This window comes from Pseudocercospora fijiensis (assembly GCF_000340215.1).
Source record: "Pseudocercospora fijiensis CIRAD86 unplaced genomic scaffold MYCFIscaffold_8, whole genome shotgun sequence".
Taxonomy (NCBI): Eukaryota; Fungi; Ascomycota; class Dothideomycetes; order Mycosphaerellales; family Mycosphaerellaceae; genus Pseudocercospora; species Pseudocercospora fijiensis.
The window spans coordinates 3,508,372-3,525,604 of NW_006921539.1; the positions used below are offsets into that span (position 1 = coordinate 3,508,372).

The following is a 17,233-nucleotide window of genomic DNA, read 5'->3' on the forward strand; positions in this document are numbered from 1 at the left end:
CAGATTGCTGGCGATGATCTCGCCCTGCTTGAGCGTCTGGCTTCGGCCGGTTCCTGCAGGTAGGTGCTGTCGGTCGTCTGACAGGTCATTTACTTTGAACTTTTTTCATCAAGAGCTTGGTTCGCTGTGGACTGGGGCTTGGAGAAGAGGCGCGTGGCGGGATGAGACGCGGTATTGGACCGACCATGATCATATTCATCTGCTGGACTCCGGGATCGATGCGATGCTGGCACCACGAGGGGCAATCAAAATCACGGGCAAGCGTGCTGCCGCAACCGCTCATCGTGCGAATTTTGGAAGTTGCGAATTTCAGTGCACACCTCGACCTCACGACCGTCGCCTGTCCTCGAATGCAGAACCTCACTCTGTACCTAGTACGACCGGATCGCGTTGTCGCCCACATCTACTCTACCATGTGCGATTTGCAAAGCTAGCCGGATTGAAGGTGTTGGGCGCGAAATATGTCGGCAGAGCCGGAGTGTAATTCATAAGCATGATCATTTCATGGTGGAACGAAAACAAGACACACAAGATGGCACTATCAGCATATGCATTCAGGACACTACTTATTCAAGGGCAATTCTCGGATTGCGTCTTGTCAGGATCTTCTTGCAGCGAGAGCGCTCTGGAATGATTCAGGATGCAGCAGATTAGAATAGCAGTAAGGCCTTCCAGGAAGATGTGGTACCGGACTTAGCCTGCACGACGCGAGTGGTACGACGTGAAAGATCACAAGTTTGTCCCAAGCTCGGTGAGATCGATCGGAAGAATTCTGCCCTGCGACATCTTATCGCCTACCTTTCGAAATACCTACTCAGCTGGACTCGAAGCTTGATCATCCACTTCCTCCAAAATCTCAACACGTCTTGCATCTACATCCCGAAAGCTAAATCTTTCTCCGCTGATATCTCGTCTTTGACATCTTCAACATTCTTCAGACGATCTTGGGATGCTTCCGGCTTCTCCTGCTGCTGACCGGTCACATTGCATTGGTCCGTGATATCGGCTTCTGTGGCCATGTGCTACTCTAACCAGTGCGCATTCCATCATGGAACTCGCGCTTTTGACAAGATGGTGCACAAAGACCATCGAGGGATATCTCGGAATAACATGGTACCTCGAGTCACGGAATCTGATAGCGGGCTCTTCCAGTTGGTCCAAGAACATCAACGAATGCTGCTCGGCGGAAGCATCAAGACGCGAAGCTGGCGCGGTGCATCAAGAACTTAATGGAGGATCTCTGTAATTTCGAATTCCAATCTGCTATCAGCTCCAGCTACTCGATCTGCATCCTGGCCAAACAAACCTATCCAAGGCAACACTGATTCACCCCGACCAGAGCTCATCGAAGCTCAAACATGAGCATGGCTTACTTGTCACTCCTCTCTGAGGAGCTGATGTTCAAAAATCGAGGACGAGCCTAACCGAGAAGTCGTAGCGGTGGTGTCAATGCGAGCTGTCATGATTTTCATGTGTCTTCTCAGCTGGAGCGCTCGAAGAAGCTGCCATTTTCTCATTCCTTCTCTTTGTTCTTTTGCTTCTTGTACGGCGGCGACTTCGAAGTGCCGCGCCCAGTGTGCTCTCCGCGTGGTGGAGTGGACCTCGCGCGCTGCTGTGGGTTAAAGGGCATTGTGGACATCTGTGTACCAAAGGGAGCTGGGAGCGCGCCCTCGGTAGGAAGAGTTGCAGCACATACCTCGTCCTGGGCCTGCAGCCTATGATCTTTTGGCGATCCTGAAGTTGAATTCTCCTCGCGAGGTTGAGCACTTCGAGCAGAACGTACGGGTGGCACAGTTGTAGCAATGCTCAAGATGCTTCCTGACGGTCGACCATGCATGCGAGGATCACGACTGAGGTCGTTCTGCGCTTTTCGAGGAGATGAACCAAGCTGAGGCGCTGCAGAAGCCGGGTTATGCGTTGACTTGCCGGCTGAGCGGGCGTTCAAGATGGGAAGGTCGATGTTGAAATTCAAGCGATGCACATCTTGGCGTGGAATGAGGCTAGCCTCGCACCACATCTCTGGAGCCGAATAATCACCTTCCAGACGATGGGCCTCCCGAACATGCTGCTGTAAGCCTTCGATGCCCCGGAAGAACATGAGCTCGCCCGACTCGGTCCGCGAAGCGTTTGCATGACATACTTTGCAACGAATCAGATACCAATTGCCCTCAAGATGCGCAGTATTCGGGTATCTGGAGTGTAGTATCGAGAGATTTAGTGCAGCCGGAGGATCGCCTCTAACGTCACCATGCGGCCGCTTCTTTGCAGATATGCCAAACGAGGCTTCTGCTTTTGAACGGTCGCTGCTTTTCAGCCTGCCTGGAAACAACTCGACAGGTTCCTTACGTGTTTGAAATATTGGATTGTCAGTAAGCGTCTTGCTTGCGGAACCTTGCGCGTGTGCATCTTGCAATTCTTGGGAAGGTGGCCTGCTACGCCCCGAGAAGATGCCAGGAGTTACTGAGGTGCGGCTGGACGATGCCTCAACGCTCTTTGACCGTACGCTGGTAGCGGCTACAGCATCTAGCTTGAGCGGCAACTGACTGCTCCCAGAATTTGCAACTGATTCTGTGCGGGACACATTTCCCGGTGATGCGCTTACAGGAGGCGGATGTGTCTTTTGGGTGAGCCCAGATGCGTTTTGGGAATGATCTTGGATCGTTTCGGGTAATTCTTCGCGCCTCTCTTCAACTTCGAGAGACTGGCGAGAAGCCTCCAGATGGTGTTGAGTTGGCTTTCGGCAGGTAGTCGTGGGGGATGAGGCAATAGCATCCTCTCGTGGAGACGACTGTGAATGCCCAGGCGGAATACTCTCCACAAGTTCGATGATGCTGGGATGCTGGATCTGAGGAGCCTCGGCAAGGCCTGGGGAAGGCTGTGGAGCTATATCACCGGTCATGAGATCTGCTCCGAAAGCGAAATTTGGTGGCAATAGGCGTGATGGCTTTCGAACGCTGCTTGCTGCTCTGGCGACTGATGAACCTGCATGCCCCTTGACCTTGACAGGCTCGCTCGCATCTCCGCTTGACTTTCTTCGGTCCCGTGGTTGATTGTGTCGCGAAGAGCTCGAAAGAGTAGGTCCGGATGCAGTGTTGGCCCCAGTATGGGAATCATCCTCCTCCACCTTTTCCTCTTCGATATTCGCACGAGAACGACTCCTCTTCATTCCATCAGTGCAGCCATCGATCGCAGTGCCTCGCGTCGGTTCAATTGGATTCGTTTCTAGATTTTGGCCTGATTGCAATGTCTTAACATCATCTGGGCCAAATATGCGCTGACTGCCTCTCAACAATGTCTCTTTTCTCTCGAGCGGTCGCTTCTCACATCCCCGAAAATGAGTAAAGGATATATGCTTGAGCAACTCCGAAACAGCAGTGAAGAATTTAGGGTCGTCTCTGGGCCGATTCGCTCCGCAAATGTAGCATTTCACTTCGTGCCATTGGTCATCGAGGCTCAAGACCATAGGAAAGAAACGATGAATAGAAGTTTCGTCCTCGACAAGCAGACAGTTGCTAGGTGTACTAGATGCACGCGCTCGTCCACGTCGTGGACCTCCACGGACAGGATCATCATCGTCGTCACTGTCATCGCTCTCCTCCGCAGTAGAACCATGGTCTTGGTTGGCGAGAGCATCCGATTCTTGCGTGACTGAACTGACACTTGGCTGGGTCTCCTCGGGACTCCGGCCAACGCCATCGGTTTTGTCCTCGTCGCCCAATTCCGCCGTGCCTGGCTGCTGGAGATTTTGCTGTCCAAAAGCTGCGTCTGAGGTTTCGTTTTGTGTGGGTTCTTTGGGACCGTCACCCTGGGTGTCTTCATGAGCAGAGGTAGCGGCCGTTGAATGGTGGGCCGCCCCGATGTCATCAATCGGTTGGTGACTATACGCGAGTGCTTCATCTACAGACTCGAGGTGTGGTGTAGCGTATTTCTACTGAGGTGTTAGTCATGCCAACATTTTCGGTGGAAGTAGGTTATACAGACCTCAAGTTCAGCCTGTGCTTTTTCAATATCTGCGTCGAGGGAGTCCATTTCGGCTAGGTACTTCGCAATCGCTGACTCCTTCGCCACCCTCTCTTTGCGGAGATCAGCAATTCTGTTGCGTAACTCTTTGTGGCGACGCTCGTCCTCCTCTTCTTGTACTTTTGCCTCTTCGGCTGCTTGGCGGAGTCGTCGCTCTTCCTCTTCTTGCGCTTTAATTATTTCTCGAGCCTTGTTGGCCTGAGCCAGTAGGTCTTTAGACGACGGTCGCCTTGAAAGCGCCATGGCGAGCAAATCTCTGTGGCGCTCGAATGTCGCGTCTCAAAGTTGAATGTTTTGGTGCTGCAGGAGCGATTTGAGCTCAATTTATATATGCGCGAAGCTAACGGCTTTCTAGCCTGTTCCGGAATGACGAGTGCCCGCAGATACATTTCGACTAGCATCGATTTTCCGTCAAAGGCAAGCCACGACAGCTTCAGTCGTTGCGGATAAGACATTGCTGCAAGTCGAGACAGATATAATGTCTGAACACTGCGGCAGCACAAGCCAATCCGATTGCAAGGTACGGTCTCGCTGTTCATTGCACCTGCACGTGTACAGAGGCCTTGACTGATCACTTCAAGCCCTGTCCTTCACAAACAGCACCGTCGCCCAGCTCGAAGGCAGACTGCATGAGCTCGCCGAACAGGATCAACAATATAGACCAAGATGGGGTCAGATCAACTCAAGGCTCGCGCAGCTCAAGAATGAGTACGAAGCGCTGATGCGAGAGAAGAACGCTCTGGTTGAAGAACAGGGTTCGATCCGTGTCAAGGTGCATGAGCGCAACGAAGAGTATCGAAGAACTCAACAGGCTATCGCGGCGCTCACGGGTGCTCGTGATAGCGATTCAACAAGACAGAATGGCCTCGAGACTGCAGCTGCACCACCACATGGCCTTCCAACGGTCGCGAAGGCACCCAATCCGGCAATGGCCACAACGTCAAGCAGGATACGACCGACGGAAGAAGTCGAGACCATCATCATTGAGAGTGACGAGGAGGAAGAGGGTGAAGGCGATGAAGCACTCATCTCCGTTGGTACAGCAAGTCGCCAGCTATTCAAGCCTGTCGATGCGATTCATGGGCGGTTCCCAACCGTCGTCAACATCAACGGCCAGTGGCACGAAATCCGATGCAAAGGCTGTGGCGCCAACATCAAGTCGAAAACTTCAACGTGGTTCAAAGGTCTTCGTGGGCTGAGATTCCACTACACGCGGTGTCACCTTCCTCGTGGTAGCTTCGCTCCAACTGCAGAAACTTGCTGCATCATGCGTCCAGTGAGCGCATCGGATATTGGCCTCATGGAACAAGGCTTAGCACCGCGTGACGTTGCGATTGAGGCATGCTACGCACCCAAGATGCTGAGCGAGTCTCGTCAGGAGACCCGTCAGGCCAGCAGCAGTGTCCGGCCAAGTTGTACGTCGTGATCCCCGTCTTCACAACGATGACAGTTCGCACTGACCAGCAAAGCAGATAGTGAGGTCCATTGAACGTCAAGGAAGATATCAAGCAGCCATTATCATCGGAGAAGTGATGAGTGCCAGTTTTCGACTACGGCATGGTCGAGGTGCATTGAGGGTATGGATCGGGGCTGGACAGTGGAAAGGCGTGTACCGATCAAGAAAATATAGTGACCTTTCACATCCTCAGGCAATGCATAGTCAGTCATAGAAAGATGGTGAAGCAAGCACAATAGGCAAAGGAGGAAGCGTGAAATCAAGTCTCGGCCGGCCTCTCTGCGCCCGAACTGACTTGGGCCTGTTTCATATGTATTTCCGAAGTCTTCCAACTCCTAAGTAACAGGCCTTCTAAGCTGGCGACTCGCGGCGTCGCGATCCTCTGCTAAAGAGGAAATGTGCTGTGTTGTGGGTGCAATGTGAGGTTGGAAAGTCAGGCATCCGAGATGCAGGCCGAGTCTTGGCACGGAGCTAGCCCCGTTACGTTCTGTGCACATGCCGGCTCATTGACCTCACAACCTCGAAGCTGCTTGCAACAGCTCAAGCAACATCACTGAGTCTCGGCTAAAGACCAAATGGCGAACGGGTGAGCATTCTTCGCTGGATTCTAGGATACGTGCTGACATCGCCACTAGTTGGAGCATCCTGATCAGCATCATTGTGGTGCTAGCTGTCGCAGCTGGAGCCTGGTTCTTCAGTCCCAAAGGCGAGAACCAAACGTGCGTCCACCGGCACCTGAAAAGACTGGTCGCGCGAGTGCTGATAGATGGACAGTGTCTGGCGCTCAACAATAATACTATCAGCGGCAAGTTGCTGGCTCATGTGGGGTATGCGCATTCGATGGCAACAGCGTGCGATCAGCCGGCAAGCTAACCAGACAACAGCCATAACCTTCCTCGCACAATGGCATCCACTCATCTCGCCTGAACGAAACGATCTACGACCCGAGTTCAATCAGGGACCGGTAAAGGGCGGAAGCAGGTTTTGATGCAGCTTGAATGGGAATGGCGAAGGCGTACATGGCGTTTTGGGAAGCACGGGTTGTACAGGATGTAGGATTTCAAAGAGCGCGAGAGATGAGCACAGATGCGCAAGAGCATGAGAAGAAGCATCGGGAGTAAGACAAGCGAAGCAATATATCAGGCCCATGAGATGCCATGTGACAGATGCCCAGGCTCGATGATGTATGCTATGTAATGGTATGCCCGTGTCAGGCTCCTCATCCAAGTCCTACAGTCTCCATGAACGTTCTCCAGACCTCGATTAGATCTCCTGTCTCCACCACTCCGGCTGCGGCGACTCCTCCACCTACTCCGACCGCGCGCAGTATGCCCTGGGAAGAAGTCAGCAAATGTCAGGTACCCAGTCTTCTGCTACTCACCCATCCAATACCCGCCCTGCACACCGCGCCCACGGCCGCCAGTAATGCCGCCCTCACATAGCCGCAATCCAGCAAAATCTCCAATGCCGCGATGTTGTTGATGATGACAGCCCAGGAAACTGCCGAAGCACTGCTTGGAAGATCGTAGTTCCAGACAAGTAGCATGAGCGGAAAGAGCTTGGTGAAACTGCTGACTAGTAGCGCAGTGCTGATGAGAGCTGGATGCGGGTAATGTGGAATCAGCGCTGAAATCGGGCGCGGGAATTCCGTCGACAAGAGAGTCCTGATCGGAGCATGGAAAGATACTGTCTCCAAGGTGCAGAGAGCGAGGAAGAAGAGATACTGGAGCAATATGGGCTGGGTAGCCAAGATAGAATTGTCTGGGTCTGAGTTGCTCAAAGTCTGGTTGCCACGCGTGGACGAGTTGCTGGAGCCACTGTCTCCGGACGGAAACGGAGGTAGAGGTGGAGGTGGCGATAGAGGAAGTGCTGGTGATGCTGGAGTGGCCTTCTCAATTCTTGCCCATGTCAGATAGACGTCGAACAGGAGTAGAAGAATGCCCAGGCGGACAATCGATTGCTTGTCTTATCAGTCCATGTTCGAAGTTTTCTCGTGGTTCCCGAGACGCTTACATCAAATCTCCCATCTTCACGTCCAAGTCTGTTGAAAAGGAGATGTCTGTAGACCTACCGCGGTTCAGCATTTGCTGCGCGAGAAGTCCCATGCTCCGATGTAATTGAGAACTTCGTCTCTTAAAACATACCTGTGGCTTGATCAAGACCAAGTCGATGAATAGCACTACAAAGTCATGCTCGACATATTTGTCCGCGAAGCGCTTACAGCGCGGACATTGTGTCAATCGCACTCCCTTGCCAAGCGCCTTATCATCTGCTTTGCTGTATGTTGTGTAGAGTGTGCTCACTGGATACCGGCACTCGATACATATTGGCATGTTGCTATGTTCTATTCTTGACGGAGAGAGAGTGGAGATGGAGTGAGAGAAGTGTAGAAGGATGATGGCAGGGCCCGGAGATGCCAAGCTGTTACGGAAGGGACAGTCTATTAACTTTGGCAAGCGGGGATGACTAATAGAATATGGGAACGCTTACCTCCTGTAAATAATCAGACCGTGCTCTGATCTCTGTTGTAGAAGGAGCTCTCAAACGCGACAACAACGCATCTTTCACGATCAAGTTCTCGAGGCATCTCGATAATAGCGTTGAGTGGTTCGAGGACTCACATCAGGATTAGTGGGCCTGCAATGGCATCTCGCGCTCTCACAAGAAACCTCTCACGCGACGGAGGCCGAGGCAGACCTTGCAGCAATGATATATGTACGACATTCCAAGAGCAGCTACCGGCTTCATGAAAAGGCAAGAACGAAATACGAGATCTTCTCAATACGAAGCTGAGTAGCACGACCAAATTGACGGCACGACATCGGGCATATGGCGTGTTCTAAAGAAAGAACGGTAGTGCGTCCTATATCATCCTTGGGCGAGATCTCGGTTTGTTTGGAGTTCAGATTGACTACAACAGCACCTTGATCAGTACAGACAAAGGACTTGGTAGGACACCAGTCCAGTACGAAATGCAGCTCTTCTCCCTTCTTCCCGCCACGCTTTTGCTGGCTGCCGTCTCAGCCCAAGAGACAACTTGGTCATGTCCAGCGGCCTCAAACACGAACGCAACGATTGCGGTTGGCGACAAGAACTACAATTACAACATCCAGTGCGACACGCACTACTTCGGAGATGAAGTCACCCGCTTCTACGTCCAGGACAGCAACCTTGAGGCCTGCGCCAAGTCTTGCTCTGAGCATCAGGAAGGCAGCGCTCCTTGCAAAGCTGCCACCGTTGTCTCCATGACGAGCACTTGCATCTTGAGAAGTAGTGTGGGAGATATTGCGCAGAGGCCGGGACTTTTGACTGCTGTGTTGGAAAGCGTGGCTTGTGAGTGATCTTCGTGCCGTTGAGGAGCTATTGTAGAAGCTGACAGATGAAGAGGATAAGAAGGAGTCATAGCACCTTTTCTGAGGAGAGATTTGATACGCTTTGCCATGTGAGAGGATACTGTTTCAAGGCGATGTAGCTTGACGTTGACGGATTGCGAGAAGATGTCCTTGAAGACTATGTTCGCATATCTTTCAGATCACCATCGGGTTTAATTGCAGCACTTTTCCTCCATATTTTGCTCTTGGACTCATGAGCTGGGCTCATGACTCCTTGCGATGTGAGACGTGATGTGTTACCTAGGTACTGGCTTGGCATTTCACATGCTGGCTTCGACTTTCATTTGTGAAAGCTGAAGGCAGCTCCCTGAACTGGCTGATCTTGTTTAGGACGGCGAAGCTCACGCACGGGCCTACGCAAAATTTCAAAACAGGCGTGCGCCGTTTCTCGTGTTTTCCTCGTCAAGGACCTCATTTTCCGGTGTGGTCGGCGCCAACACGGCAGATGCGAGAAGGTCATCAGGATCCTCCCATTGAATCCATCCACGGTATCAGCGCTGACCGCGCCATTGCACTTCACGTCAGTCATGGCCCTGTCACCTGCCTAAACATGCTGACTCCGTTGTAGGCTCGCCATGATGCGCGGCCGGCAACAGCAAGCGTCTGATGCTCTCCGTGCCAATCTTTTCAGGCTGTTAGATGAGGCAGATGCCCTCAAGCAAGAAATCGAGCAAGCAAAGGCTCGTGTCACCCAACACAAGGACGCATTGGCGCATGCCGAGAACCAGCAATTTGAGAAAGAAAGCAGACTTGAGCAGAATTTGTCGCAGCAATTGGAGATCAGGAAGCAGGACCGGCAGGCAAGCAGGCGTTTCGCACTTGAAAATGACCTACACTAACATGTCGAATGTAGCTCACCACGCAAACCAGCATGGAGTCAAGGCCACAACAGATGCCGCTGCCGCAGCCACCTTCGAGAAAGCGCACGAAGCTATCCAGCTCCAACACCATAAATCCCGCTATACCAGATGCTCTCCACAACTCAGCTTCTCACCGTCCGGGCCTGGTTCCGAATCCTGAATGGAGTCAAGCTACATGGAAAGATCACATCATCCTCGCCAAGGACCAATTCGCATCCAGTGGACACATCTACATAAATAAGCGATTCACCAACGTCGAACTGATCGAAAATTGTTGGTATGAGATGTTCTGCCCTTTTTGCGGCGCGAATAATCCAAAACGTGAGGAGGAATCCTTCTTCAAAAGCGAGGCTCTCAAGAAGCATATGAGAATTTCACATCGCAATGACTCGTATGCGCACTATCCTCGTGGCATCGAGGACTCTGATCTTGTTAGGCTGACCCATGTCCTTTCGCATGATGAGGTTAAAGCTCTACGGTCGGGAAAGATGATTGTGAAGACGGTCCGTGGAATTCGGAAACTCCGAGTACGTTCCGAGCAGACTCCCTGTGCACCACAGAACGACACCAATGACGAGGAGATCTTACGCGAGGCCAAGAATGCAGAGCAATGCGCTGATCAGAAGGGTGTCGAGCCGTCGCGGACCGCCGTCAACGATGTCAGTGATGAAGACATCATGCATGTTATCAACGCACAACGCATCACTGGGAGCAGCGAGTACATTCCTCGTGCCACTTCCCGCACCCTCGAAGACGAGCCTGGCGACAAGGCAGAACACCTGTACGTGCCAACATTCTCTTCTTTCCCTCGTGCTTCGCGATCGGATTTTCGCGATCCTGACGCAAACGTGGAGGAGTCTTCCGACGTTGCGAAAAAGCGCAAGCGCATCAGCTATAGTGATGTGGAAGAGGACGAAGAGGATATCTTCGGGGACCGTCTGGCGGACACAAGTCCGATTTAGATGGACAGGCAACAACCACGAATAGTCTCGCAAGAGTTGCACACGCAAAGTGCTGTTGGCAGCGAGCGGTGGAGAGGAGGCTTGTCGAAAGGGAAACTGGCGTGGACAGACGCGCTGAAGGATGCACAAGACTCAACTACGTTGATGTGAATCAAGTGTGCACAAGTAAAGCAGTTCAGATCTGCTGTTAATGCAATGTCAAGCGAAAACGAATGCCGAAGTTCCACCACATCTCAGCACCACGCTAACCACACTTCACCAAGTCGGAACCATTCAAGTCCTCCTGGGCAGCAGCACTTCTCACAATTCTTCAACCGATGACATGACATGGCAAAGAATACACAGAACGTATCTTCGCTTGGGCTGAACTGGTCGGTCAAGAGAAGCGCACTTAAAGCTGCTCGGAAGTTTAAGGTTCGGAAGTTAGAGATGTCGATAACAGGTACGTCTGGCAACACTTCGTATCATAACTTTTTAGAAGCAAGCTACTTTGTACTAATAATGGCATCTTCACAAAAAGGTCTTTTCGAAGGCCAGAGCCCGTTGCAATATGATCCTTCGAATCCGATCATTTTATTCTTGTTTCAGGTACGGTTGGAATCGAGCAAATGCAAGTGCGATCGTATTGATACTACTTACTGACATGAGCTTTAAAGGTCGTCATAATACTGATTGTATCGCATTTGGTGCATTTTGTCCTTTCACGACTATACCAGCCAAGAGTCGTATCTGAAGTCGTCGGCGGGCTGATCCTCGGGCCATCAGTGCTCGGTCATGTTCCTCATTACATGGACACGTGAGTTTTGGATCTTTCTGGAGGTGTGTCCAGCTCTGACAGGTTTTGTAGACTGTTCCCCACCTCAGCAAAGCCGATTTTTGACGCAGCCTCTACGCTCGGTTTGATCTTCCTCATGTTTCTCGTCGGCCTTGAAACAGATCTTACAGTCGTACGTAAACATTGGCGATCTGCCACGGCAGTAGCGGGACTTGGTATTGTAATCCCATTTGGGCTTGGCGTTGCTGTTGCCGTTGGAATTTATCACCACATCGAATCGAAGAATGAGAATGCGGCGAGCTTTGGGGTGTTCGTGCTCTTTGTCGGACTGGCAATGGCGATTACTGTATGACATATCATCTTCCTCTCTCCGTGCAACGCTGTGCTAACAACTCCAGGCTTTTCCAGTGCTTGCTCGAATACTGATGGAGCTCGATCTCCTAACCTCACCAGTGGGCTTGATTGCATTATCTGCAGGTGTTGCGAATGATGTAGTTGGTTGGACTCTACTCGGTGTCAGCATTGCACTCGCACAAGCCAGCTCTGGGCAGGTAGCCATCTACATGCTCCTCTGCTGCACTGCTTGGGCTTTGTTGATGGTATACGGCATCCGGCCACTACTTCACCGCTTTGTGCGTTTGTCGCTGTCTGAGGCCAGTAAGCCTGCCGAGATGCAGCTTGCTGTAATATCGCTGCTAGTATTGGTTTCGGCGCTGTTCACCGGCATGATTGGTAAGTATTCTTATTGCCCACGACGTCTTGCTGCTAATCCGAGCAGGCATACATCCAATCTTTGGCGCATTTATGGCCGGAGCTATTGTGCCCAAAGAGGGTGGCTACCACGAGAAGCTAGAAATTCGATTCGCTCCAGTCGTCTATAATGTGCTTCTGCCACCATTCTTCGCGCTCTGCGGCATCAACACGAACATCTCTGGTCTTACCAGTGGCGCCGACTGGGGGTATGTGGCAGCAGTCTGTTTCATCGCCTTCGTAGGAAAGGTCGTCGGCGGGTTCATTGCTGCGAAGCTGTGCAAGATCAAGACTCGTGAAAGTCTGACGATCGGCGTGCTTATGAGCTGCAAAGGCATTGTTGAGCTCATAGCATTGGTAAGGACACGTTCAAAGTTTGTTCCATGGCGAAGCTGACACTCGGATAGAACATTGGCTTGCAAGCTGGCATCATTTCGCAGGAAACGTTCACCATTTTCGTGGTCATGGCCGTGATCCTAACGGGATTGACGCAGCCAGTCGTCGGATGGCTCTTCCCGATGTCTTTACGCGATCCTCATGGGCACATTTATTCCGAACAGAGCTTCATTCAAAGCAGCCAAAGCACATCCGAGAGAGTTCTGCCGTCGACGCCGGAGACTGCTGAGAAGCCCAGTATGCTGACCGGAGTGTGAGAGACTTGCTGAGGTCAATCACTACGTGGCAACAGCGGATTCACCTGGATTCAGATATTGTGCTGCACTGTCATCGAATTTTAAGCACTCCTGTTGTGCTCTTTCTTTCGGACCAATCTCCGTCTGGATCCCATTCCTCCTCTTGCCGAGCTTCCCTTCGTAAATATTTCAGAGACGTTCGTGCGCCGCAGCTCTCGTGTTCTGGAGTAACCGCCTTCGAGACGAGTGTGTGATGAAGAGGAAGAAAGATGGAGACATCCTCCACACACCTCGAGACGGAGCATCTTTTCCCCGAAGATTTCCCCAAAACGGGATCCCGACCCGCCCGTACCTCTCGCCCCTCACAGGCGAATGACGGAGCTCATGGCAGATTGTTGAAAGTCACTACCAGAGATCACCCCATGCAGTCGGTCGCCGAAAATGGCGTCCAACAAGCGTATAAAGATCTCAACCTCTTCAAACATCCATTCTGACACCTTTTACCAAAAAGTCGTAGACCATAACACAGGCACCACGAAAGTCGTAGACAAGCGAGAACCTACTCACTGGCAAGTGAAGGGAGAAGTGATAGGGAACCCAGAAGATCCTGAGAAATACCAGAGCCGGAAACAGAGCGAAGGGGAGCCTGAAGTGAAAGAAGTTCCAGTGACCGACGAGCCCAAGCAAGAGTTATCGAAAGAATACGATACAAGTCAGCTTTGAAACAACATGGCATCAACCGGCACCCAAGGCCTCGTCATCGCGATGGGAGCAGACGACGCAGGATGTGGATACAAGAACAAGATCAAAGCAGATTTCGAAGCCGACCCAAGAGTTGCCAAGGTCATCGATGTCGGCGTGAACGAGTCCTCGGATAAGACCGCCTACCCACACCCAGCTGTCGATGCTGCAAAGCTGGTCCAGAGCGGCGAGGCGGACCGAGCACTTTTGATCTGCGGGACTGGACTTGGTGTTGCTATTAGCGCGAACAAAGTTCCTGGGATCCGAGCGGTCACTGCGCACGATAGTTTCAGTGTTGAGAGAGCGGTTTTGAGTAACAATGCTCAGGTGCTGTGTATGGGTGAGAGAGTCGTTGGTATTGAGCTTGCGAGGAGGTTGGCGAAGGAGTGGATTGGATATAAGTTTGATCCTACTTCGGCGAGCGCGCAGAAGGTGGAGGCTATTATGGAGCATGAGAAGAAGAATTTCAGCTTGAGCTAGTAATTTTGTCTGGGCGGGCGGGAGTGCTGTAGGGCAGGAAGAGGGAGAAGGTCGTGAGGAGATGTTGTACGGAAGAAAGCTTTGCATTCAGAGAAGGTGTTTGAGAAGGACCAGCCTTGACACCTTGATCTATGATTTCTCTCTTTCCGTACTTACACGGGCTTGCTCGGTTGGGCGGTGCTGCGAGCATAGATCTCGAGCTCGTCCACCGTGGCCGCAGCAGATCGTCCTCAATGACCCTAGAAGACGGTAACAACGTTGTGAGCTCCTACCAGATGCTTCAGAGCACTCGTGATGTTGCCCAGTGCGCGACCATCCACTCCACGGGCACGGAATGCTGGGCTGGGCCTGTCATTGTCTTTGGCTATGACGCAGACATGCCGAACGAAATGAGGAAGTCCTGAGGTACGGATCAGATCTAGCCAGATCTCAGTCAGGCCTTGAAAGATCTGGCGATCAAGCTGTTTTGGGTCTTGGGGTCGGTGGCCGGATGAAGACCACTGATCGCGATGTGCGAGTATCCTTTTTTCTGCCATCGTCAACGGCTGTCTGACGAGATTTGCGTTGCTCAGCTGTTCTGGTGGGTTACTGAAATCTGCTGATGGGAACAGCTCTATGACAAGCTTGGTCCGCCATCTGTATTGCTCATCGTCTGACCGACGGCAGAAGTGGTTGAACTCACGATAGTCCATTGCCATTTCGCGAAGCCAACTCCGCTCTACGTCTCGTACTATTTTGAAGAATGCCAAGTCAGTAAGACATGGTCCGATACTTGCATGTATCCATTCACGGAAGTGGCTCCACTCCGTATGATCCATAAGATGGCGTGCGAGGCGCTGAAAATCGAGGTCGATGCCAGGAGGCGGAGGTATTTTCGTTGTGTTCAATCGCTGGTGCTGAAGGAGGCGTATTGCAATGTGTCGTCGTAGCTTACATATGCCGGGCACCAGAGAGGGAGCGATCATTAGCTTGAGCTCGTATGGGAGTGTAGGGTTACTGTTCATGATGAGTAGTGATCTTGTGAAGTTTGCTGAGATGCACATTCGAGGTCAACCAGCTATTCTTAAGTGATGAAATCCGAGATCTATCTCGCAGAAGGACCGTGAATCTTGATCAAATATCAGATTATGTGAGACATCAGAACTGTGTTAGACACCGTACGGCTAGTAAGACGTCTTTGCGAAGCAGCACTTGTTGAGCAGAACAGAACAGCACTGAATGCCAGGATTTTTCCGTCCCCCATTCCACCGGCGCCTAACATTTCCTAGCATCGAGATTGCTGCAGATACAGGCGGTGCCCTCGCTTGCGCTATTATATCTTATATTAGGAACCAGTCCAAAATTCGCAAACACGCTACTTACTCTGTATACTCATAGCTCATGCCTGAAATAGTGCACTTCTTCTGACAGGCTTTATTCGAACTCTTGACGAGACAGAGTGGAGCTCCGTCAGATAAACATCCAAAACTTCCATCCGATTTGCAAATAGCGACATCACTGCATTTGCATAGAGAATCAAAGGGGGGAGCTGGATCATCTGCCGAAGCGGTGAATGCGAGAGCGATAGTCGCAGCGAAGGTGAGTATAGACCGCATCGTGTTCTTGCTGTGTCGATGTTGACTGTAGAGGTCAGATTATTGTGTTCTGTGGTACTGGAGCTGGCGATCGTAGGCACTATGTGTTTGTCCTCGTGTCCGGAAAAACCAACGCCTTACCCTCGACACAACAGCCGGGAATGGGGCTTGGCTTATTATCATTTCACTAGTGCTTATGTGGCTCGAAGAGCCACACGAGAAGCCTAAGGCGACGAGTGGCTAAAATCTTATCTAGAACGCCTATAGCAGGCCCAATCTGAAACGCGTATAGTAAGCTATATCTAAAACGCTAATAGTAATATTAATCCGGAACGCGTTATAGGTACTAGAAAGCACTATTTAGAAACGTTTATAGCGAGTACTATAGTAACTACTTCCGGAATACGCCTATAGTAATTACTATCTAGAATACCTATAGCGAGTACTATTCGAAATATTATAAAAAGTAACGCCGCTCCTAACCCTAAGTTAGAAGTAGCTTATATAACTTTATCGTATAATACTTCCTTTATTTCTTTACTTTAGGGAAGTAAAGAAGTCTTCTTAACTTAGGTATCCTTATCCCGCTACTAGCGTAGTATACTCCTACTCGCGGTATAATAGAAGTACTAGCAACCTTTCCTAAATAGGCCCTAAATAGGCTTAGTTCTCTCTTAGCTTTTACGCTATAACTACTACGCTATATCGCTATTAGCGATCCCTCGGAAGCGTAAAGCCAGACTTATAACTATTATAAAAAGCGACGCCGCTCCTAACCCTAAGTTAGAAGTAGCTTATATAACTTTATCGTATAATACGAAATATTTATAGTAAGTAGTTCTTTCCGAGTCGGAACGCTTATAGTAAGTACTACCTATAACGCGTATAGTAAATCTAATCCAAAACGCTTATAGTATTTTTAATCTAAAACACTTACAGGAATTCTAATTTAGAACGCTTATAATACTAAGTACTATTCGGAACGCGTATAGCAAGTCTAATCTAGAGCGCTAATAGTTAGTACTACTATCTATAACGCCTATACTAAGTTTTATTTAGAACGCGCTATATAGTAATTCTAATTCGAAACGCTTATACTAAGTCTTATCTAGAACGCGTATAGTAAGTACTATCCGGAACGCGTATAATATAGACCCCGTAGTAGTTCGGGTTAGTTTAGTTTAGTAACTTTAGTTTGCTAAGCCGAAATTTTACTTTAGTTTAGGTTAGTTTACTAAGCAACTGTAGAAGTAGTAGGTTCGAACTATAGAATTTATCGGTTTCTAAGAAGTATAGGATTATATACGTAACTTAAAGCAAGCCCTTTGTAAGATCCGGTAGTATAGCCGGTAGCGTAGCTAGTAGCGTAGCCGGCATTTTTACTCCTTAGTACTAATAGAATTCTCGAAGACTTCGATTCCGTACGGCTAATAATGTATATTATACTATATATTATACTATATATATATCTAGAGAGTATTTAGAGCGCGCTATATAGCGCCGTATAATAGCGGTATATTTTATATATAGAAACGCTTATAGAGGATACTAAGAATATCTATCCTACTAAAATATCTATTCTACGATAATA

General features: G+C 50.3%; 8 protein-coding genes across 8 annotated transcripts; 5 read left to right on the forward strand and 3 right to left on the reverse strand.

Moving 5' to 3' along the window:
* Positions 1-1,192: 1,192 nt before the first annotated feature.
* MYCFIDRAFT_178269 (uncharacterized protein) lies at positions 1,193-4,263 on the reverse strand (the record flags this gene model as incomplete). Its single annotated transcript, XM_007932158.1, has 6 exons — positions 1,193-1,276; positions 1,323-1,351; positions 1,381-1,394; positions 1,426-1,524; positions 1,557-3,928; positions 3,982-4,263. The coding sequence occupies 6 exons, from the start codon at positions 4,261-4,263 to the stop codon at positions 1,193-1,195; spliced, it is 2,880 nt and encodes a 959-aa protein (XP_007930349.1).
* A 235-nt stretch (positions 4,264-4,498) lies between these two features.
* MYCFIDRAFT_81181 (uncharacterized protein) lies at positions 4,499-5,509 on the forward strand (the record flags this gene model as incomplete). Its single annotated transcript, XM_007932159.1, has 3 exons — positions 4,499-4,540; positions 4,634-5,435; positions 5,493-5,509. 3 exons carry the CDS (start codon positions 4,499-4,501, stop codon positions 5,507-5,509), a joined length of 861 nt encoding a protein of 286 aa, XP_007930350.1.
* Positions 5,510-6,100: 591 nt separating this feature from the next.
* Positions 6,101-6,464, forward strand: MYCFIDRAFT_37797 (uncharacterized protein; the record flags this gene model as incomplete). The annotated part of the gene is made up of 3 exons (XM_007931509.1): positions 6,101-6,195; positions 6,251-6,303; positions 6,361-6,464. Coding segments are annotated over 3 exons (252 nt in total), but the record flags the coding sequence as incomplete, so codon positions are not given.
* Positions 6,465-6,854: 390 nt separating this feature from the next.
* Positions 6,855-7,809, reverse strand: MYCFIDRAFT_124497 (uncharacterized protein; the record flags this gene model as incomplete). The annotated part of the gene is made up of 4 exons (XM_007932160.1): positions 6,855-7,251; positions 7,312-7,436; positions 7,490-7,543; positions 7,621-7,809. Coding segments are annotated over 4 exons (765 nt in total), but the record flags the coding sequence as incomplete, so codon positions are not given.
* A 639-nt stretch (positions 7,810-8,448) lies between these two features.
* MYCFIDRAFT_199383 (uncharacterized protein) lies at positions 8,449-10,690 on the forward strand (the record flags this gene model as incomplete). The annotated part of the gene is made up of 3 exons (XM_007932161.1): positions 8,449-8,809; positions 9,243-9,388; positions 9,722-10,690. The coding sequence occupies 3 exons, from the start codon at positions 8,449-8,451 to the stop codon at positions 10,688-10,690; spliced, it is 1,476 nt and encodes a 491-aa protein (XP_007930352.1).
* A 501-nt stretch (positions 10,691-11,191) lies between these two features.
* Positions 11,192-12,868, forward strand: MYCFIDRAFT_143206 (uncharacterized protein; the record flags this gene model as incomplete). Its single annotated transcript, XM_007932162.1, has 6 exons — positions 11,192-11,278; positions 11,347-11,486; positions 11,538-11,811; positions 11,864-12,197; positions 12,241-12,572; positions 12,623-12,868. The coding sequence occupies 6 exons, from the start codon at positions 11,192-11,194 to the stop codon at positions 12,866-12,868; spliced, it is 1,413 nt and encodes a 470-aa protein (XP_007930353.1).
* A 708-nt stretch (positions 12,869-13,576) lies between these two features.
* On the forward strand, positions 13,577-14,068 carry MYCFIDRAFT_38013 (uncharacterized protein; the record flags this gene model as incomplete). The annotated part of the gene is made up of 1 exon (XM_007931516.1): positions 13,577-14,068. The coding sequence occupies one exon, from the start codon at positions 13,577-13,579 to the stop codon at positions 14,066-14,068; it is 492 nt and encodes a 163-aa protein (XP_007929707.1).
* A 239-nt stretch (positions 14,069-14,307) lies between these two features.
* MYCFIDRAFT_81186 (uncharacterized protein) lies at positions 14,308-15,450 on the reverse strand (the record flags this gene model as incomplete). Its single annotated transcript, XM_007932163.1, has 3 exons — positions 14,308-14,798; positions 15,003-15,064; positions 15,431-15,450. 3 exons carry the CDS (start codon positions 15,448-15,450, stop codon positions 14,308-14,310), a joined length of 573 nt encoding a protein of 190 aa, XP_007930354.1.
* Positions 15,451-17,233: the final 1,783 nt, after the last annotated feature.